The sequence below is a fragment of the Zalophus californianus genome, chromosome 10, assembly GCF_009762305.2.
Source record: "Zalophus californianus isolate mZalCal1 chromosome 10, mZalCal1.pri.v2, whole genome shotgun sequence".
NCBI classification, from domain to species: domain Eukaryota; kingdom Metazoa; phylum Chordata; class Mammalia; order Carnivora; family Otariidae; genus Zalophus; species Zalophus californianus.
The window spans coordinates 104,340,952-104,363,897 of NC_045604.1; the positions used below are offsets into that span (position 1 = coordinate 104,340,952).

General features: G+C 40.7%; 1 protein-coding gene and 1 pseudogene across 3 annotated transcripts in view; one reads left to right on the top strand and one right to left on the bottom strand.

Moving 5' to 3' along the window:
• BAZ1B (bromodomain adjacent to zinc finger domain 1B) overlaps positions 1-22,946 on the top strand; it is a 69,640-nt gene that overhangs the window by 32,833 nt on the left and 13,861 nt on the right. For all 3 annotated transcript variants that reach the window (XM_027611331.2, XM_027611329.2, XM_027611332.2), the window contains 7 exons: positions 2,462-4,163; positions 8,118-8,256; positions 8,767-8,897; positions 12,437-12,542; positions 13,269-13,367; positions 16,683-16,860; positions 19,653-19,835. In XM_027611331.2, coding sequence (XP_027467132.1) covers positions 2,462-4,163; positions 8,118-8,256; positions 8,767-8,897; positions 12,437-12,542; positions 13,269-13,367; positions 16,683-16,860; positions 19,653-19,835 — 2,538 coding nt within the window. The remainder of the gene's footprint in view (positions 1-2,461; positions 4,164-8,117; positions 8,257-8,766; positions 8,898-12,436; positions 12,543-13,268; positions 13,368-16,682; positions 16,861-19,652; positions 19,836-22,946) is intronic.
• LOC113933790 lies at positions 10,348-10,504 on the bottom strand (annotated as a pseudogene).

Genomic DNA, 22,946 nt, shown 5'->3' on the forward strand with positions numbered 1-22,946 from the left:
AACTTTTGGAAGGCACATATTTGTCTTTGATTTCTGCCGGGGTAGCTTTGGGCCTTCTTCTATGATTTGTAGGGTGATTTCTTTTCTTTTTTTTTTTTTTAAGATTTTATTTATTTGAGAGAGAATGAGAGATAGCACGAGAGGGAAGAGGGTCAGAGGGAGAAGCAGACTCCCTGCTGAGCAGGGAGCCCGACGTGGGACTCGATCCCGGCACTCCAGGATCATGACCTGAGCCGAAGGCAGTCGCTTAACCAACTGAGCCACCCAGGCGCCCGTGTAGGGTGATTTCTGAAACACTGTTCTCTTTGGAGTATTGCTACCATTACTGTCCCATCAGGAGAGAGTCTCACATAAGTCATCTTTGCTTATTCATTTTAGCATTTTGAAATCTAGTTCTGGGGAAACAGAACTAGGAAATTCTGCTTCTGGAGAAAGTATCCCCCGAGTTATGGAGAGATGCTGTTTATATTCCGTAAACTATGAAAGCTCTTTGTCCGCCAATACTGAGGACGATAATTGGGGAACAGAAACAGCCAGCTGGAGGAACAATAATCTGTAATTGCCTGTAGTCCTTAAAAGGCAGGTTGGCCTTTGAAGTTAGATAGAGACAGCCAGAAGGATATTAGGTATAGTCCGCTCATTTGTTGCAGACCAGATTTCTCCTACTCCTGCTTTGGTTCTTGGAGTTTATCTGATGATTATATCTGTAATGTTTAAATCTTATTTGACATTGCAGTACAGCTTATTAAATTTTGCCATACCTGTTTGGTTACGCCTGACAGGAACGTAGGTGTTCCTCCATGTCCTCTTTGGGATTACTTTTTTTTTTTTTTTTTTTTTTTAAGATTTTGGGATTACTTTTGCCGTGGCACTTCCCTCGCCCTTTTCATGGGGCTCACAATTTCGTCTTCAGTAGTCTGTAGCTGCTTCCTTGCCTGCAGTGTCCTCTTGTGCTGACCTGCTGCTTCCATGTTGCTTCTGTGAAGTTCATCCTTACCACTCAGAAACCTCGAGTTAGGTTCAAGTCTCCAAGTGTCCTCTATGCTTAGTTGCTTTTGGTAACAGAAATCACATCTTCTGGAGGTTATCTAGTCTCCCTCCTGCTCACTTGAATTTTTGTGAAATTGGCTCTACTTTTTCACTGCTTGGTTAGTATTTCATTTAGTCTTCGGTTTAGCTTTTTTCTTTGTAATTACATTCTTGAAAGTTCCAAAATCAGCAGTTGGGTTTGTTTGTTTTTTTTAAACACACACTTCAACAGAAACAATGGTATTATGACAAGTTGACTGGGTTCTAGCCTGTTAACTAATTCTCTCTGAGGGGGACATGGTGGAGATGTGTGTCCAGGGGAGAGGGAAGTGAATGGACTAAGGGACGATATCACGTCATTACTGGGTGGCATTCAGGATGCATTTGCAGTACCTGGTTCTGAATTTAAAGTGAGACCACACACCGTCTTTGTATCTTCTATTCCAGTCATGGGTAAGCTGAACATGTTCAGGCCAGAGGTAGCCCGGTATAATAGAGCAGAAGAGACAAGGGAAGGGAAGCATAGGTTTATGTAAGACTGATTATAACAACGGACTGGAATTTAATGCGGGTAAAAAGGACAAGGAAGTGAGCATGGGGAAAGTGTAGTTGAATTAATGGATGTAAGGTTCTGGCGGGATTAAAGGATTGTAGAGTTGGGCTCATAGAGGGAGTGAATTTGAAGTTTATGAAGGGACCATGAAAGAGAAGTGTATGAGATTGGGAATGTAGAGGGCTTACAGTTAATAACGTATTCATGGGGGAATGAGTTCTTGATGGGGAGAGAACAAAGGGAGTTTGAGGAGCCAGGGCCAGGGGCAGGAGGGCTCCCTGTTTGTGAGCAGTGATTTGTTGTTGTGGTGGTGATGGTGGTGGTATTTTTAATAAAATATGCTTCTGCATTTAGACAAAAAAGACTTAAAGTAGTATACTTTCTACTTAAAAGCATACAATGCTACCAGTTGGACCAGAGGTTTAAAGGCTTAGAAATCCAGAGTAGTTCTTGATTAACTCCTTAGATGTTGCCATTATCTAGATCAGGTATCTTCAGTCTGGGATCCATGCATGCCCTCTGAAATTGTATGCATAATTTTTGTGTGTTGCTTCTGGGGAAAGGGTTCACAGATTTCATTAAAGTGTTCAAGAATTGCTAGCACTGGTTGTCTGGTAACAGAAAACTAGTTCATAGCAAAAATGTGTAATTGTAGAGTATAGATTTTTAAGTCTGGGTATCAAGAGAATTTTGTATTGATGTGGCCAAAACATTAGCGAACATTCATGTCTTTGTTTCTTCAGGGACATAGTGTCTGTGGACAGAAATGAATGTATAGCTTTACCTGGTTAGCTGGGGAAGAGGGCCTGTGTGATGCTTAAATACTGCTTCTTCAAATTAGTTTTTAAAATTAATTTTGCTCTTGTTCTTAAATTCTAGTATATGACTCTCAACCCTTCTACTAAGAGGAAGAATACTGGATCCCCAGACAGGAAGCCCTCAAAAAAATCCAAGACAGACAACTCTTCTCTGAGTTCACCACTAAACCCCAAGTTATGGTGTCATGTACACTTGAAGAAATCCTTGAATGGCTCGCCACTCAAAGTGAAGAACTCCAAAAATTCCAAATCTCCAGAAGAACATTTGGAAGAAGTGATGAAGATGATGTCACCCAACAAGCTACATGCTAACTTTCACATTCCTAAGAAGGGCCCACCTGCCAAGAAATCGGGGAAGCACAGTGATAAACCTTTGAAAGCGAAGGGCAGAAGCAAAGGCATCCTTAATGGACAGAAATCTACAGGTAATTCCAAATCTCCCAAAAAGGGCTTGAAGACTCCTAAAACCAAAATGAAGCAGATGACTTTGTTGGATATGGCTAAAGGCACTCAGAAGATGACACGAGCCCCACGGAACTCTGGGGGTACAGCCAGGTCATCTAGTAAACCCCACAAACATCTGCCTCCTGCTGCCCTACACCTTATTGCCTACTACAAAGAAAACAAAGACAGGGAGGACAAGAAGAGTGCCCTGTCCTGTGTTATCTCCAAAACAGCTCGTCTTCTCTCTAGCGAAGATAGAGCTCGTCTCCCAGAAGAGCTGCGAAGTATTGTTCAAAAACGCTTTGAGCTTCTAGAGCACAAAAAGCGGTGGGCCTCTATGTCTGAAGAGCAGCGCAAAGAATATTTGAAAAAGAAACGAGAGGAGCTGAAAGAAAAGTTGAAGGAGAAAGCCAAGGAGCGGAGAGAGAAAGAAATGCTTGAGAAACTAGAAAAACAGAAGAGGTATGAGGACCAAGAGTTAACCGGCAAAAGCCTTCCAGCTTTTAGATTGGTGGATACCCCTGAAGGGCTGCCCAACACACTCTTTGGGGATGTGGCCATGGTGGTGGAGTTCTTGAGCTGTTACTCGGGGCTACTCTTACCAGATGCTCAGTATCCCATTACTGCTGTGTCTCTCATGGAAGCCTTGAGTGCAGAAAAAGGCGGTTTTTTATACCTGAATAGAGTGTTGGTCATCCTCTTACAGACCTTATTACAGGACGAAATAGCGGAAGACTATGGTGAATTGGGAATGAAGCTGTCAGAAATCCCTCTGACTCTCCATTCTGTTTCAGAGCTGGTGCGGCTCTGCTTGCGCAGATCTGACGTTCAGGAAGAAAGTGAGGGCTCCGACGCAGATGACAATAAAGATTCAGCACCATTTGAGGACAATGAGGTACAAGATGAGTTCCTAGAGAAGCTGGAGACCTCAGAGTTTTTTGAATTAACGTCGGAAGAGAAGCTCCAGATCCTGACCGCACTCTGCCACCGCATCCTCATGACGTACTCCGTGCAGGACCACATGGAAACCAGACAGCAGATGTCTGCAGAGCTGTGGAAAGAACGGCTTGCTGTACTGAAGGAAGAGAATGATAAGAAGAGAGCAGAGAAACAGAAGAGGAAAGAAATGGAAGCCAGAAACAAGGAAAATGGAAAAGAGGAGAATGGGCTAGGCAAACCTGATAGGAAAAAAGAGGTGGTGAAGTTTGAGCCCCAGGTAGACCTGGGAGCTGAAGACATGATCAGTGCTGTGAAGAGCAGGCGGCTGCTCGCCATCCAGGCCAAAAAGGAGCGTGAAATCCAGGAGAGAGAGATGAAAGGTAACCTTGTGTTGAGAGCAGAAGGGAAACCCTTTAGAAGATAGTAGAAGGAAGGAAATTGCCAAGGGAATGGTAGAGGCTCTGTTTGTCTTAACTCTTCAGTTATTTCGGGTTGTGGTAGCCCAGACCCCACTGGGTGTGTAATATTCCAGTGGGAGTGTGCAGCCTGGCCTTCTGCGGCTAATGATGGTTTGACTTGGATTAATGTGATGGTGGCATCTTCTCTGGATTTAGTGAAGGACTAAAATCACAAATCGATGTAGTGGAAAGAATATAGGACTTGGGAATTGCTGGGCTGGTTTCAAACCCTACCTCTGACTTAGCTGTAATCTTTTGGGCAAGTTACTTATCTATGCCTCAGTGTCCTTCTGTGCTCATTAAGATTGTTGTAACACTTAAATGACAAGGTATTTGAAGCCCTCAGCACAGTTGCCAACTCAGATACTAATTTTTCCCTTATTATGTTGTAAGAATGTAAAAATTTGGGGCTTTGATAGCACCATCAAATCTGAACTTTTTTTTTTAAAGATTTATTTATTTGAGAAAGAGAGTGTGTAGAGGGAGGGGCAGAGGGAAAGGGAGAGAGAAAATCAGACTCTGCGCTGAGCGCAGAGCCCCTTGTGGGGCTTCATATCACAACCCTGAGATCATGACCAGAGCCAAAACCAAAAGTCGGATGCTTGAGTAACTGTGCCACCCAGGCACCCCAGAACGGAACATTTTTAATTTTTATTTACTTTTTAAGATTTTATTTATTTATTTGACAGAGAGACAGACAGAGAGAGAGGGAACACAAGCAGGGGGAGTGGGAGAGGGAGAAGCAGGCTCCCCACTGAGCAAGGATCCCTATGCGGGGCTTGATCCCAGGACCCCGGGATCATGACTTGAGCCAAAGGCAGATGCTTAACAACTGAGCCACCCAGGTGCCCCTCTGAACATTTTTTAAACAGCTTTATTAAATAGTTCACATACCATACAACTTGTCTATTTGTAACATAACTCATTGTTTTTATTTATTTATTTATTTATTTTTAAAGATTTTATTTATTTGAAAGAGAGAATGAGAGAGAGAGAGCGCATGAGAGGGGGGAGGGTCAGAGGGAGAAGCAGACTCCCTGCCAAGCAGGGAGCCCGATGCGGGACTCGATTCCGTGACTCCAGGATCATGACCTGAGCTGAAGGCAGGCGCTTAACCGACTGAGCCACCCAGGCGCCCAACTCATTGTTTTTAATATACTCACAGATATGTGCAACTTTCATCACAATTTTAGAATACATCTTTTCAAAAACAAACCCTCTATATTCTTTAGCTATCCAGATTTGCTTGTTCTGACGTGTTATATAAATGGAATCATAATAAATGTGTGGTCTTTTGTGTCTGGCTTCTTTCACTAAGCATAATGTTTTCAGGGTTCATTCATGTTGTAGCATGTGTCCAGTACCTCATTTCCTTTTATGCCTGGATACCACTCAAGGGTTCTGCTTTGCTGTCTCTCATTCTATATTTATATCTCCTTTCATGAATCGTGAGAACCCTAACACCCACCAATACCAGTATTTACTTATTTGATGAGTCTTACAATGTACACAAACTTAGTTTCAGAGTCGCTGTTTCCCACCGTAAACTTGCTAAGTTTATTGGGGGTTTTTTGGTCTTTAAACTATTTTGGTCGCTGCTATAGTTTCCAACCATATCAACATTTCTAGCTTATAAAGTGAAGATGGTAAAAACCATCTATTTGTCAAAGTTGGATCCTAGATACCTAGAAATAACTTTAGTTCTTTCATGAATATATAATATTTTTTATTTTTTTTAAGATTTTATTTATTTATTTGACAGACACAGCGAGAGAGGGAACACAAGCAGGGGAGGGGGAGTGGGAGAGGGAGAAGCAGGCCTCCCGTGGAGCGGGGAGCCCGATGTGGGGCTTGGTCCCAGGACCCTGGAATCATGACCTGAGCCGAAGGCAGACGCTTAATGACTGAGCCACCCAGCCACCCCTATAATAATTTCTTTTAAAACGGATTCTAGTTTATACTACCTAAGGCCACTGAAATGTCTTCACATAGATGCATATACATACTTTTCAGTTTTAAAGACCATATATTACATTCCAAGTAAAATAACATGTAGATTAACTTTGTGTATATATCACACTGCAGCTGTGTTTTACCTGAAATGTAATGACTTCTTGAGTTTCTGATGTGTTCCTCTGTGTGTTATATTTATCTTAACATAGGACAAAGGAAAGACAATGTTGATGTACAGAGAAATAAGGGAGAAAGAATGTTAATATTTTGCCAAGGTTAGTTCAGGTTGTTCAGTATGTAGTTCAGTGCTGTAACCTCCAGAAGCAAGTTTGGTCTTTTGATGACTTGCCCTAGGTGGTTTTTTTGTTTGTTTGTGGCCATAAGAGAAAGAACTTCTCCTTGATTGTGATTTGGCCATTACAGTTTGTGTTGTTTAGCTTTGTACTGATTTCTACTGTAATCACTTTGCAAACATAACAGTTCCATTCAGGAGATCAAACTTTGTTAAAGGTAACGAGTATCATGTTGGTTTTAAATAAATGAGATTTGTCTTAATTTTTTAAAGTAGCATCTTGAGACTGATGTATTTTCCAGATTCTCACCATAATGTAGATGTTCTCATCAGATCAGTGTTACACATTCTGGCATCGTAAATAGTAGTGCTGTGTTTTAAAATTTGACAGTTATAGAAAAAATTAAAAGGCAAGATTACTGGGCTGTTCTTGTTGAAATTTCTGTCTGGATGAAATACACCCTATATAATGAATGATCAGAAGTAAGTTGATTAAAACTTTTTTTTTTTTTTTTTAGGATTTTATTTATTTTAGATTGCACAAGCATGGGCAAGGACGGGGAGAGAGAGAGAGAGAATCTCAAGCACAGGGAATCAACACAGGGCTCGATTCCACAACCCTGAGATCATGAACTGAGCTGAAACCAAGAGTCGGATGCTTAACCGACTGAGCCACCCAGGCGCCCCAAAACTTTTTTTTCATCATTAACAGTAGTAACTTGCTGAATAACTCCCCAAATGGTATTCAGTATTCAGTGATTGCTTTTATGCACAAGTGCTTGCCTGCCTTTGCCCTCTCAGGTCTTTTTTCTTGTCACCAAGGCTGAATTACAATCAAATTCCTCAGGACTGAAATTTTATTCATTCTGATCATTTTGAGGATCAATTCCATTTAAGAACTTTTTTTTTTTATTTTGTTTTTAAAAGACTTTATTTGAGAGAGCAAAGTGAGAGCACGAGTGGAGGTTGGAGGGGGGAAAGGGAGATGCAGACTCCTTGCTGAGCAGGGAGTCTGACATAGGCCAATCCCAGGACCCCGGGATCATGACCTGAGCCAAAGGCAGATGCTCAACTGACTGAGCTACGCAGGTTTCCCTTAAGGACTATTTTATTGTTCCATTTTCAACTATTAATAAAACTAATTTAATTATTAAAATTAATAACTTAAATTTTGGAGAGAAAATAATTTTCATTGAGTTGATGGCTGTGGCATGACCAGAATTCAAAGGACATAGGAGAACCAGATAGAAATTGCTGCCTTACAGGGGCCCCTGGTGGCTCAGTTGGTTGAGCAGCTGGCTCTTGGTTTCAGCTCAGGTTGTGATCCTCAGGTTATGATTTCATGGTCATGAGATTGAGCCCTGCATTGGGCTCTGCGCTCAGCACAGACTCTGCTTCAGATTTTCTTTCTCCCCCCTTCTCCCTCCAGCTCATGCTCTCTCTCTCAAATCCGTAAAAAAAAGAGAAATTGCTGCCTTACCGCATGTCATTTCTTACAACAGATCAGAATTAGGAGAAGGAAACTAAGATTTGATGGAAATCTCTTTTATACTTTCTATTCCATATCTTAACTTGTAAGAATAGAATTTATTAGAAAAAAAAATCTAGTTGATTCTTTTGATCTTTACCAGTGAAACTAGAACGTGAAGCTGAAGAAGAACGAATACGAAAGCACAAAGCAGCTGCTGAGAAGGCTTTCCAGGAAGGAATTGCCAAGGCCAAGCTAGTCATGCGTAGGACTCCTATTGGTACAGATCGAAACCATAACAGGTAAGTTATTAGACTTAATTTTTGTCATCTTTTAGGGTTATTGTGTTCTTCCGAGTTATGAAACTCTCTAAAGTACTTAGAATAGACAAGCTATTCTGTGTATGGATTTTGGAAACTTGCTCATCACACATTTATCGAATGTTTTCTGTGCCACATGCTAGAGTTACAAAGTTAAATAAGACACAATGCTGTTCTTGAAGATACCACAGATATGAAGCCTAAATTATTATGATGGGTGAAATGTAATTCAAATAGAGGTCATTAGAAATGGTAATATATTTTACATGTGTACATTGTGTGGAACCTAAAGTAGAGAAATATTAGAAGTTATAAAAAGTACAGATACGAAGCAAATCTCAAATTTGGAAAATGTTGGTATTCTGGGCCTTACTTTATCATTTGTATCAGTCTGAACGTTCAGTGGTATTTTGTAATCATCCCCCCAACAATAAAATCATCCCGTGCTCATGACCTGTCATTATTTTATTAATATATGGTTGTGATTTATAGGTACTGGCTCTTCTCAGATGAAGTTCCAGGATTGTTCATCGAAAAAGGCTGGGTACATGACAGCATCGACTATCGATTTAATCACCGCAAAGACCGTGCAGACTCTCCTGATGAGGATTACTGTCCCCGTAGTATGTATATCTGTCAGTTCTTTCACTCTGCTCAAGTAAGATCATTATTAAGGACTGTCTTTCCTTGGTCACTTTTTTCATTTGCAAAGTTTCTTTATTGTCTCCTTAGGTAGATGTATTTGAGTGGGGTGGGAGGATGTGAAATGCATTGAAGAGGGAAGGAAACTAATATTTGATTATAAGCTTTGTTCCAAATGTAGTGTGGAAAGATAAAGAGCTTGAATACTAGGATATTTGGGTATTAGATTTTTTTTTTAAAGATTTTATGTATTTGTTTGAGAGAGTGAGAAGGAGCAGGAGTGGGGAGAGAGAAGCAGCAGGCTCCCGGCTGAGCAGGGAGGACTGACGTGGGGCTCGATCCCAGAACCCTGAGATCATGATCTGAGCCAAAGGCAGATGCTTAACCATCTGAGCCACCCAGGTGCCCCCCCCCGCCGAGTATTAGATTTTATATGAGTAGTCTTCAGACTTTGTTTCTTGGAAGTCTTTCTGTAGGTACCTTAATGGCTGGAATTGAGGTAAAGGGCTAAGAAGACAGTTACACATCTTTTTCCTCCACTTTCAGAATTTATTTATTCAGTATGTGTGGAGCATCTTGTGTGCTAACCAGGTTTTCATGTTTTGTGATACAAGATAGGAAACGACAGATAAGGTCCTCAGTGTCATTTAACTAAAATTCTAGTGACGGGGCAACACAGCAAATAACTAGCTAAAAATAAGTGACTGAGAAAGGGTCATAAAGGGGCACTGAGGTTCTTTTTCTTGGCCTGGGTTCTGGTTACATGGGTGTGTTCGATTTGTAAAATAAATACAGAAGTATACTTTTATAAATGTGTATATGTATTTTTTCTTGAGGGATATATGTACTTTGAACATTATGTGTAATATTTGCAACATTTATATGTAATATTTCAAGAAAGAAATGAAAAAAATTTTTAATTAAAAAGAAAATGGTCAGGTTAGGTTAGGTTTCATCAACCTCAGCATTATTGACATTTTGGGTCAGATTTTTTTTTTTAAGTCAATAAATTTTTATTTAAGGAATTTTACATGTGATTCCTTCCACTGCCAGTCACCATAGTTCCTCCAAAGTCAGAATCATAATCTTCAAAATAGCCCTTTTAAAAAGAACTCGTTCAATCCACAGTTGTCACTGTCAGTCCAGAGTTCTTTCGGTTGGGCTTCTTTGATCTCCACTTGAATATGGACATACTTCAAAAACTCCCCACCTGTAATCTTTGGGATCCAGTGTCTTTACTTCAGGGCCCCGTTAGGGTCTGAGCCTGGATCTGCCTGGTTTTCAATTTCAAACACCCTCAAAATGTGAATGAGTTCAAATCCTATTCACCCCTAAACCATCACACCTTAGAACTGTACAGATTGTTGGCATACGCCAATGCCTAAGATTTAAAAAAATTTGACTATTAGGTTTTTCAGAGTTTTAGCAGTTAAATGTCTTGTAGTTCTTTCCCACAGATCTAACACATAGTTCTGTGAATGAAGGAAACCACACATATACTCTATGAGGCGTTTCCAACTCTGTAGGGCTACATTTTTTTTTTTTTTTAAGGGTTGGGGAAAGGTAGAGGGGGAGAGAGAATCACAAGCAGGCTCCACACCCAGCATGGAACCCGACCCAGGGCTCAATCCCATGATTCTTGGATCATGACTTGAGCCAAAATCAAGAGTTGGACACTTAAGTGACTAAGCCACCCAGGCACCCACAGATAATTCTTTATAGTTGGGGATTGTCCTGTGCATTGTCTGATATTTAGCAGCATCCCTGGCCTCCACGGACTAGATGCTAATAGTGATAACCAAATGTGTCTGCAGACATTGCCACATGTCCCCTGGGAGGCAGCCTGGCTCCCTGTGGAGAACCACTGGGTTAAATGATCTGCAAGCTTCTAGCTGTACTTTTTTTTTTTTTTTTTTAAGATTTTATTTATTTGACAGAGACACAGAGGGAACACAAGCAGGGGGGATGGGAGAGGGAGAAGCAGGCTTCCTGCTGGAGCAGGGAGCCTGATGTGGGCCTCCATCCCAGGACCCTGAGATCATGACCTGAGCCGAAAGCAGACGCTTAACGACGAGCCACCCAGGCGCCCAATCATTATGTTTCTTTAAGAAATTTTTTTAAAGCTTTCATTTTAAAGAAACTCCTAACCCAAACTTAAAACTCACAAAATTGTTAAATAAGGAAATTAATATGTAGCCCGAAGTTTCACAATTAAGGCCTTTTCTTTTTTCTTTTTCTTTTTTTTTTTAAGATTTTACTTACTTTTTGGCAGAGAGAGACAGCAAGAGCGGGAACATAAGCAGGGGGAGTGGGAGAGGGAGAAGCAGGCAGATGCCCAATGACTAAGCCACCCAGGCGCCCCAAGGCCTTTTCAAACTGTGTTAATAGTATTAAGTGTTAGATTGTAGCACTTTAGTAGAAAAATCTAGTTTTGGTAGACTTTGTAAATACCCACATGAAGGCAGTTATGTTTGAGAGCAGTAAATGTACGGTCAGGATCTTTAGACCGGGGGGAGAGTTTCCAGCAGGAGGAGAGACTGATTTTCTGATGTTTTTCAGAAGCTTAATGGGCGTCCTTAGAAATTAGGTCTCCATAGTTCTAGCTCCCAAGAGAAAATGGGCATTCCATCCCTTCACTTCTAGTGCATCCTGGTGGCTATTGTTGCTTCATGTTCTCTCATTCCAACATGGTAGGGTCTCTTCAAAATCACCTGACTCAGAAGGCTAATAGGGTGTTGTGTTTGTAGTGCAGGGAAAGTGCAACAGGTTAAAGGGGAGAGAATGGGAGCAGGGGACAGAACCAATTATAGTGTTAGGTGAGGCCTCACAGATTGCCTTAAGATCTGTCTGTATTATGTCCTAGTAGTATATAGGAGCTGGCTTAGAAAAAAGTTCATCATGTTTGACATTTTGAATCCTCCAGCAGTAAGTTTTTATACTAGTTTCTATGTTTACTTGTCCCTACTTAAGTACATCCACAAATAGGGGCACCTGGTTGGCTCAGTAGTTAGGCGTCTGCCTTTGTTTGGCTCAGGTCATGATCCCAGGGTCCTGGGATCGAGCCCCGCATTGGGCTCCCTGCTCTTTGGGAGGCCTGCTTCTCCCCTTCCCACTCCCCCTGCTTGTGTTCCCTCTCTGGCTGTCTCTCTCTCTGTCAAATAAATAAAATCTTAAAAAAAAAAAAAAATACATCCACAAATAAATGCCTTTGTGCTAAGCCTCATGTACAAAGAGTAAATGGATTGTTTGCTTTGATATAGTTATTCAGTCATCCTGCTCCATTCTAAGTTGTGATACTCTAAACTTTGAACTGTGCAACTGTTCAGCTGTATAGAGAGTAAGTATCCCAAATAATGTGCTCTGTGTAAGCTATTTAAGAGAAATTAACACCTGTTGTACACTGGATGTATTTAATAGGCAGCATCTGTGTTATTAGTTGTTGGATTTGGCACTGTCCTGCTTAGGTTTGAAACGAGGAATTGGGTATTTATTGTATTAACCTAATGTAAATTTTTTTTAGGTAAGAAAGCAAACCTAGGCAAAAATGCAAGCATGAACACACAACCTGGACCAGCAACAGAAGTTGCTGTGGAGACCACCATACCCAAACAAGGCCAGAATCTATGGTAATGTGAGCATTTATCGGGTTGCTCTTTCTTTTTCCTTTTTCATGTTAAGAAAATATTTAATATAGTGATACCAGTGATTATCTGTTAAGATCATTTTGTATGACTTTGATTTCTTGGTTATGTAAACTCATTGCTTTAAAAGCAGGCTTGATTTTGTTTGGTAAGAATATATTTGTTCCAAGCTTTGGAATTTTATTTCCCTGTTACAGTGTAACTTTGTATATGTTCTGGGATAGATCTTACATTGCATTGGAAGTGCTTTTCAGTCTGGGAATAGATTTAGGATTTTCATCTTTATTAATTAAAGAATATAAATTATATACATAGCCATTGATCTGCTTTTCTGGCAGTTCTCTTTTAAGCAGGGAACTAGGTTTTGAGAGGGTCCCTTTTATTTTGTGATTGCATTAACTGTTTTTCCTATGATTGCTTTGTTTAATGACCTTTCATTTTTTATTTTTGGATGCAAGCTTACTCTTTTAAGGTGTATGGACAAGTGTGTCAATTAACTTAATAAAATTTGTCTCGTATTTTAGTAGGAAACATTGGCTCTGGTATTCTAGGATAAAGTTAACAGTAGGCCTCATGGAAATAGTAAATTGTTTGTTCTACTTGTGAGCAAGTTTGGAATTTTCTTCTCCCAATTCCCACCAACAATCCTAGATCCCTTTCTTAGTATTTGATAAGTTTTCAGAGTTACTGATTCTGTGTTGCTCCTTGCAGGTTTTTATGTGATAGTCAGAAGGAACTGGATGAGTTGCTAAACTGCCTCCATCCTCAGGGAATAAGAGAAAGTCAACTTAAAGAGAGACTCGAGAAGAGGTAAGGATTTTCATCTTGTTCTCACAGCTTCTCTTCAGCATTAGATATTATAAATACCTTAGGGGTTATTTATCCATAAAAATGATAAAAGTACATTTTTAAAAAGTGTCTGTAACCTTTTTATGTTCTTATTGCCTGGTATTTTCTTGACTCATACATATTTGGAAAAGCATGTTTTTAAACCCTGTATATACAGCATAGCAGGATTGTTGATTAATGTGTGTCACGCACTGAACTGAGATCCTCGTTCTAGTTAGGCAGCCTTGCAGTTCCACAGCAGTTGGTATTCAGAGGTATTATCAGTATTCGAAATAGCCAGAAAATGAAAACAATCCAAATGTCCATCAGCGGTTGGATAGATAAACAAAATGTGGCATATCCAGCCACAGAAAGGAACAGAGTACTGCTATATGCTGTAGCTGCAGCAGGGCTGAAACTGAAAAACAGGCTGAATCAAAGAAGCTAGACAAAAGGACCATAATGTCTGATTCTATTTATTTATTTATTTATTTATTATTATTTATTTGAGAGAGAGAATGCAGAGAGAGCGCAAGAGTGAGCATGAGCGGGGTGTGGGGGGGCAAGGGGAGAGGGAGAAGGAGGCTCCCCACTGAGCAGGGAGCCCGATGTGGGTCTCGATCCCGGAACCCTGGGATCGTGACCTGAGCCGAAGGCAGACGCTCACGGGTATGGGGTTTCTTCCTGGGGTGATGTAAGTTTTGGAATTAGGTAGTTTTGATGGTTCCACAACATAAAAATCACTGCAAATGTATGCTTTAAACTGGTGAGTTTAATGTTATGTGAATTGTATCTTTAAAAGCCTCCAAAACAAATACTGTCTACATCTAGATTTGCTAGTATCCTTCCTGTTCTAGCCATTGCTCTTGTCAAAGCCAGGGCATGGTTTTGGCTTAAGGCCACCTTTAGTATCTGACTGCATGCTTTCATAGTTGCATTTGGGTTTGAAGAAAGAAGAAATCATTCAGTACACAACTGCAACTTTTCCAGACTTTGTGAGTGATAATGGATGGGTACATGATACTAGTTTTAGTCCACTACTTAATGCATTTAATTAATGCATAAATTAATTAAAATTATATTCAGAATCGTGGGCAAATTAAGAAAGACAAGGGAAAATGTCAAGTATACCCAACCACAAAGGAATATGGTTCTATGATGTTTCTTCTGTTTGGTTAAAATATTGGATTGTCAGGGTTAAAAACAAAACTTAGACTTTTGTTTGTTGAGCATTAAAAAAAACCCAAACACATACCTTGTTTTGCTGGTTTTGAACTTTTTAAAGGCTGTCAAGCATATGTAATATTTGAGACTTAATGTTCCTTAGCATTATTTTACTGAAGAGCCATCCACATTTTGTTCTGTTGTTTTGTGTTTAATTGAAGTATAGTTGACATACAATATATGGGTGGTTTCAGGTTCCATCCATGATTTTTATAACCAAACTCTTATCATTTTTTCTTTCTATATCGTATTCTGGGAATTTGTGTACAATCTTTGTGATTCTACTTTATTTATCTGTTCTCTTGGTGGTGGTTATTTGGATTTCCTTTGGGGTAGCCAAGGGGAGAGGGTAATGTATCACAGACCATTTGAAGTTCACATTTATAAAACAAATATATATGCTCTTTACAAGAAAATAAGTGATGAAGGATATAAATTACAGGGTGTGCACTCAGTTACTCACTTCAATAAAAAAGAATTTTTGGGGGTGCCTGGGTGGCTCAATCGGTTAAGTGGCTGCCTTCGGCTCAGGTCATGATCCTGGGGTCTTGGGATCGAGTCCCACGTCTGGCTCTCTGCTCAGCAGAGAGCCTGCTTCTCTCTCTCCCTCTGCCTGCCACTCTGCCTACTTGTGCTCTCTCTCTCTCTGTCAAATAAATAAAATCTTGGGGAAAAAAAGATTTTATTTATATTGAGAGAGAGCACAAGCCGGGTAAGGAGCAGAGGGAGAAGCAGACTCAAGCAGGATGAGGGGCAGAGAAAAAGGGAGAAGCAGACTCTCCGCTGAGCAGGGAGCCCACTGCGGGGCTCCATCCTGGGACTCCAGGATCATGACCCAAGCTGAATGCAGATGCTTAGCTGACTGAGCCACCCATGTGCTCCTCAATAAAAAAAGGAATTTAAAAACAAAATGATACTAGGCCAGTTGGAAACAGAGAAGTAAAGTTTTTTGTTCTATCCATTTAACATTTATAAAAATTTATCATATACTTAGCCACAAAAGCAGTCTCAACAGATTTTAAAAATAGAGTTTCAGGATACCTTTGATCAGATTGTGATAAAATCAGAAACAAATTCCTTAAAGATGTCCAAAAAGATCTTAACTGACAGTTAAATATATTCCTAGATGACATCAAAGAAGAAAATAAAGGGAATTGTAGAAAGCAAGGAAAGGGAAATCTTTGCAAGAAAACCTGTGGGACACAATGAAGTTGTATTCAGAGGAAAATAATATTGAAAATGCTTATTAAGAATGAAATGGGAACTTAGTATACTTCAACTGAGATGACCTTGAGCTCTAGTTTTCATTTTGTTGTAAGACGCCAACAGTGAGGGCGCCAGGGTGGCTCAGTCCGTTAAGCGACTGCCTTCGGCTCAGGTCATGATCCTGGAGTCCCAGGATCGAGTCCCGCATCAGGCTCCCTGCTCTGCAGGGGAGTCTGCTTTCCCTCTGACCCTCCCCCATCTCATGCTGTCTCATTCTCTCTCTCTCAAATAAATAAATAAAATCTTAAAAAAAAAAAAAGCAGCCAACAGTGAAGCCTACGGACTCGCCAGTCTATTGCTGGGACCTCAGCAGGTTAATCTTTAGTGTGAGAGTGAACACGAAGGTCCTTGTGTAGAGTTTCAGCCCTGTTTCACGTTTTTACTATGTTAGGAGGCATTCCAGGCAGGTGATTTAAAGTTGTCTCAGGTTGGTAGCATTCCTGGTAACTGACATGAGCAAGTGCCCGTTCTCTGGAGGAGCACAACTTCAAACCAGGCCTCAAAGAATTTCCACAGATAAAATCCCAAGAAACTCATGGTAAAAAGGTTAAAAAAATAATATGCAGACCAGGAACCATGAATGAGAACTAGGTAAAGCAGGACACTTCAGGTACTAGGACTATCAAATAACTGAAAAAAAGAAGGGTGTTTTTCAAATGAATCAAGAATAAGAGAAATTTGAAAATTTGTACAAGAAACACGAAACTGAAGAAATCACCAAGGAGAGATGAAGATCTGAGTAAGTCTTCTAGAAATGAGACTTATCATTCAGAGTTTATTTTCCCTCCCTGCCCCCAACTTTTCTAGGTACCAGGACATCATTCATTCTATTCATCTGGCCCGGAAGCCTAATTTGGGTCTAAAATCCTGTGATGGCAACCAGGAGCTTTTAAACTTTCTTCGTAGTGATCTCATTGAAGTTGCAACAAGATTACAAAAGGGGGGACTTGGTTATGTGGAAGAAACATCAGAATTTGAAGCTCGGGTAAGAACCATAAGCAAACACCCTTAGGAGATCTGTTATTCATGGAAACTCAGTTTGGAATTATTCCCTGATATTGTTCTTGACTTGCCCAGATGACCCTGGAAATCATGTGTGGGTTTGTTTTTGAAAGGCTTGTGGAACCAAAAATTCTCCGTTTGATATTTTTCCATTGATATCCAGAAAAATCTAATCATTGGCTTAGATCCTTTGTTCAAAAAGAGCTTTTCTGGTTTTGTTTTTTTAAGTTTTTTTTTTAAAGATTTTATTTATTTATTTGAGAGAGTGAGCATGAGCCGGGGGGAGGGGCAAGGGAAAGGGAGAAGCAGACTCCCCACTGATCAGGGAGCCCATCGCGCAGGGCTGATCCCAGGACCCTGAGATCATGACCTGAGCCGAAGTCAGACACTTAATGGACTGAGCCACCCAGGTGCCCCTAAGATTTTACTTTTAAGTACTCTCTACATCCAGTGAAGGGCTTGAACCCCCAACCCCAAGAACAAGAGTCGCATGCTCCACTGACTGAGCCAGCCAGGCACCCCAAAAAGTGATTTTCTACTAAGTTGAATGAAAACTGGTCCTGGAGTCACAGAACTGAAACATTATTTAACATATCTATAATATTCCCATGTGATTGATGCCTGTTTTGTCCGTCGTTTATACTGATCAGCTCAGTAGGGTTATGCTTAATGTTGGGTAGCACTCATGCTGGTAAATGGGTACATTTCAAGGCCTGTTTAGAGTCCTGTCACTGCTCAGAAAGACCCTCACATGGTGTAGATGAACCAATTCAGGAGACCCCATGTTCCACATGAGATAGATTTAGATATCACAGCAGGAGAGAAGATTGAAAAATACTGTCCATCAGAAAATACTAAAATGCTTTTTACTGATTTTAAATAATAAAATCCACGTAACTCCAAAGATACTAATAATTGTGGGTCTTTTCAAATTATTCATATGTGTTACAGCGTGTGTGTTAGTCATGTGTTTTTTTGAGCAGTTGCATCTTTTTTTTCTCAATTTGTAAGTACATTCCATTTCTTTACGTCTTTATATCGCTTTGGGGTACATAAAATAACCCATGGAGTTGATAGGATAAATCTTTTACTGTAAGACTTTTGTATTTTTATTTCTTTGCTATTAGAATTAGCAGATTATATATACATCTTATATATGTAGCTTTCTCTTTCTCCCTTTTTTTAATTTTTATTTTTTTAAGTAATCTCAGTACCCACTGTGGGGCTCAAACTCACAATCCTGAGATCCAGAGTCACGTGCTCTACCAACTTAGCCAGCCAGGCACCCCCAGCCTTTTTTTAAATTAGTCTGGTTATCTCTGTCAAATAAATAAATAAAATCTAAAAAAGGGGGGGGGGCGCCTGGGTGGTTCAGTCGTTAAGCGTTTGCCTTTGGCTTGGGTCGTGATCCCAGGATCCTGGGATCAAGCTCCGCATCGGGCTCCCTGCTCTGTGGGAGGCCTGCTTCTCCCTCTCCCACTCCCCCTGCTTGTGTTCCCTCTATCGCTGTGTCTCTGTCAAGTAAATAAAATCTAAAAAAGAAAAAAAAATTAGTCTGGTTATGAATTCATGGTACATTTTGTGGGAAAAAGGATTTAAATATCTTTATTGTTCTAATGATTTTTTTTTTAAAGATTTTTTATTTATTTATTTGACAGAGAGACAGCAAGAGAGGGAACACAAGCAGGGGGAGTGGGAAAGGGAGAAGCAGGCTTCCTGTGGAGCAGGGAGCCTGAGGCGGGGCTCAATCCCAGGACTCTGGGATCATGACCTGAGCCGAAGGCAGACGCTTAACAACTGAGCTACCCAGGCGCCCCTGTTCTAGTGATTTTTTAAAGAATTATTCAACACTAAATATTTTGCCAGTTTCAAATACGATATTTACTTTTTTGTTTATTTAGCAAATATTTGTCAGTTGCCTACTTTGTGCCAAACCCAGGCTTACACCTTGCTAACATTGGATTATCATCATTCTTTGTTTTTCTTTGTAGTTATAAAGTGGTATTTTTTAAATTGACGTTTTGCATGACTGAGAACGTAGCGTCCACTCAGGAGTGTGACTTGGATCAAAATGATTTTGCTTCTGTCCTTATCCATAAAATAAAGTGAGGCTTAGATGACACCAAGTATGGAAAGCATATTACCTGGCTTATAGTTTGTAAGCCAGTGGGTCAGTAAATGTTTATTTTCCTTCTCAGTTTTCTTTGCCCTGAGACTGTAGTTTGCATATAGTAAACACCCAGTTGCTGAGTGAGTGAATGAGCTCCCCAACTTCCTTAAGTAGAGCAAGTTTCAGCATCCCATAGGTCCCATTGCTGGGTAAATGGAGGTAGTCAGCTGCTTTTAAATGTATAAACCACCCATTGAAACTGAGGACCAAGGCAAATTCATGTTGTGTGACCCATTTGGGGCCCAGATTGATTTGAATTTAGTCAAGGATAGTCTCCTTTTTTTTTTCTTTTAAGCAGACAGCATGCGTTATTTTGAGTAAATGTAGAATTTTACTACCACATGTGGGGAGGGGTTAGCTTCAGTAAAAGGCCTTTACCCCCTAGGAAAACCCCCAGTGAAGTTGCTTTTGGATAAACTTTCCCAGTGACACTGAAACTGGTGGGGAGCTGCCACTGAACATGCTTAAAATTAGCTTCCCCCCACAACCCACATCAAGTAAGAGTAGTACACAGAGATGACCGGAGTCGGGGTGTGGGGAGGGGAGGATAGTCTCCTGTCATCTTGGCCTTTCATTCATTCTGTTGTTTCCGTCATTTCCTGTAGGTGATCTCATTAGAGAAACTGAAGGATTTTGGTGAGTGTGTTATTGCCCTACAAGCCAGTGTCATAAAGAAGTTTCTCCAAGGCTTCATGGCTCCCAAGCAAAAGAGAAGAAAACTCCAAAGTGAAGATTCGGTAAAGACGGAAGAGGTGGATGAAGAGAAGAAACTGGCAGAGGAAGCAAAGGTATTTTGTTCGTGAAGATGCAGTTTCGTAACTGTAGGAGAGTGGATCTGATTTTAAAATAGTCTAACCCAGTGCTTTTACCTCCTGTAAAGCACTGTTCCCTGAGTCAGTGTTCCATTTTTCTCACTTCTGCTAAATGTTGTGGCTTTCAAACTCTTCTGTGGAGCACAGTTGGATAAGGTCTCACAGTGCCCCCATCCCCTTTTACCAGGGCTGTGATTGATTTTTAAAAGGTGATAGCGGTTTTTAAATTGTTAAAAATGATGGTAAAATACACATAAGGAACAATGTAGTATCTTAACCATTTTTATGTTCTGTGTTAAGTACATTCACAGTGTTATGCACCTGTCACCACCATCCATCTCCAGAACCTTATCTTCCCAAACTGAAACTATGCCCACTAAAGACTACACTACCCATTTCGCTGTGCCCTCAACCCCCATTTTCTTTCTGTGTCTATGGATTCAGCTACTCTGAGTATTATTACATAGAAGTGGAATCACAATATCTGTCCTTTTTTATTTTATTTTATTTATTTATTTGACAGAGACACAGCGAGAGGGGGAACACAAGCAGGGGGAGTGGGAGAGGGAGAAGCAGGCTTCTTGCCAAGCAGGAAGCCTGATCTGGGACTTGATCCCAGGACCCTGGGATCATGACCTGAGCCGAAGGCAGACGCTTAACGACTGAGCCACCCAGGCACCCACAGTATCTGTCCTTTTGTGACTGGTTTATTTAACTTAGCATAATGTTTTCCTTTTTTAAAAAAACATAATGAATTATTTGTTTCAGGGGCAAGGTCTGTGATTCATCAGTCTTAGACAATTCACAGCGCTCACCATAGCACATACCCTCCCCAGTGTCCATCACCCAGCCACCCCATCCCTCCCACCCCCTCCACTCCAGCAATCCTCAGTTTGTTTCCTGAGATTAAGAGTCTCTTAATGGATTATAGCATAATGTTTTTTCAAAGCTCATCTATGTTGTGTTATGTGCCAGAATTTCCCTTTAAGACTGAGTAATACTCCATTCTGTGTATACACCACATTCTGTATCCATCTGGCGATACACTCATTTCCACTTTTTGCTATTGTGGGTATGCTGCTGTGGACTTGAAGAGCTTGTTTGGAGCCTCTAGCCGGGGAGCGCAGCTGTATACCCTTGACCGAAGGATCCTGATCTGTCGGAGAAGGTTGCCCTCTATGGCCAGGTGCACGGCCTCAGGAGGGTCGCACAGTGAGCGAGGGAGGAGACAGCCATCTAACCAGCCACACCAGCCAGTCATCCTGGAGAACAGTGGGATGACAGATAGTGCAGCCAGATGGCCCTCACGTCTAGTAATGCTGCTGGGAACATGGGCATACAACTGTCTATTCCAGTTCTTCCAGTTCTTTCGACTATATACCTAGAAGTTGAAGAGCTACATCATATAGTAATTCCGTTTCACTTTTTCAAGAACTGCCAGCTTTCAAAAACTGCTGTTTTCCACAGCCTTGCACCATTTTACACGCCCTCTGGTGGTGCACAGGGTTCTCATTTCTCCACATCCTTGCCAATGCCTCTTACGTTCTGTTTCTGTGTTTCCAGTCATCCTGATGGGTGTGAAGTGATAGCTCGTGGTTTTGATTTGCATTTCCCTAATAATTAGTGATGAACAATGTACTTGTTGGCCATTTGTCTTCTTTGGGGAAATGTGTCTTTGAGTCCTTTAGCTGTCTTTTAATTGGATTATGTGTCTTTTGTCATTGAGTTATGTAGGTTCTTCATATGTTCTGGCTATTAATCCTTTATTAGATGTATGATTTGCAAATATATTCTCCCATCCTGTGAGCTGCCTTTTCATTCTCTTGATGCCATCCTATGATGCACAAAAGTTTTTAGGTTTGATGAAGTTTACCTTATCTGTTTTTTCTTCTGTTGCTTCTGCTGTCGGTGTCATATCCAGGAGATCATTGCCAAATTCAGCATCACAAATCCAGTTTCCTTCCCCTCTGTTTTCTTCTACAGGTCTTAGAATTTTAGCTTTTACATTTAAATCTTTGATCCATTTTGAATTATTATTTGTAGACTTAAGGGTTTAAGTTCAGTTTTTTGCATGTGGATATCCAGTTTTCTGGTTTAAGTTTTAAAAGTAACATGCTCATTGTAAGTAAATCCAGTGTGAGAGGTAAGTAAAATATGAAACAACTCCCATCCTAGTTTTGCTCCCCAGGATTATCTGTCTTCAGTAGTTTGGTGTGTTTTCTATATGCACATGAAGATAGTTTTATTGGAATTTTACAGAATGGAATCATCTGCGTCATGTTCTGCAGTCTCTATCCATCAACATATTCTATCTGTCTCCCCACTTTCAGTCCATTATAGATCTACGTGATACCGTGTTTTCTCAGCGCCTTAATTCCTTACTGATGAACTTTACGTTGTCTCTGGTTTGTCTTTATTAGAATAGTTAGCAGCTCCATTTTTTCTGTTTTGTCTATTAGCTTTCTACTTAAGATTACTTAGAAAGAAAAGAATTTGAAACCACTACATTAAGGGAAACGTCCCAGGCATTATCCCATAGAATACTTCCCTTTGTGTTTGATTTCTCTCTCCCCCTTCTTTTCACAACCAGCTGGTAAAGACTTGTCTTGGGCAGTCCTGTGGTGGGTCCGGAGGTTGTAGTGATGAGTAGAAGCCAGAAGTCCTTGCCCTCCAGGAGTCCCGTTGGAGTGGGAGGGATGGTTGTGGTGGAGTGACAGGTCCTGACGAAAAAGCACAGGACTCAGGCTACCTGTGAGGGACACCTAGGGCAAAGTAGGGAAAACTCCCCAGAGGAGCAGTTGTGTCAGCTGGGGTTTGAAGAATAAATAGGAGTTAATCCAGTCATGGAAGGGGGCATAGGCCTGGTTGGATTGAACTGAAATTGGCTTTCTCCTCTTTGACAGTTGCTCCTTATTTTGCCCTCTTGAGTTTACATAGAATGAGTTTACCCTCTAACCTCAGATATTTGTACACCGTGTCAAGTTTCCCCGTTTCTTCCCAAGGCCAGGGGGATGCATGATGAAGGGAGAGTCCTTCTGGGTGGGAGGGTAAGTGGAATGAAGAACTAAGATTCAGTTAGATCAAGGT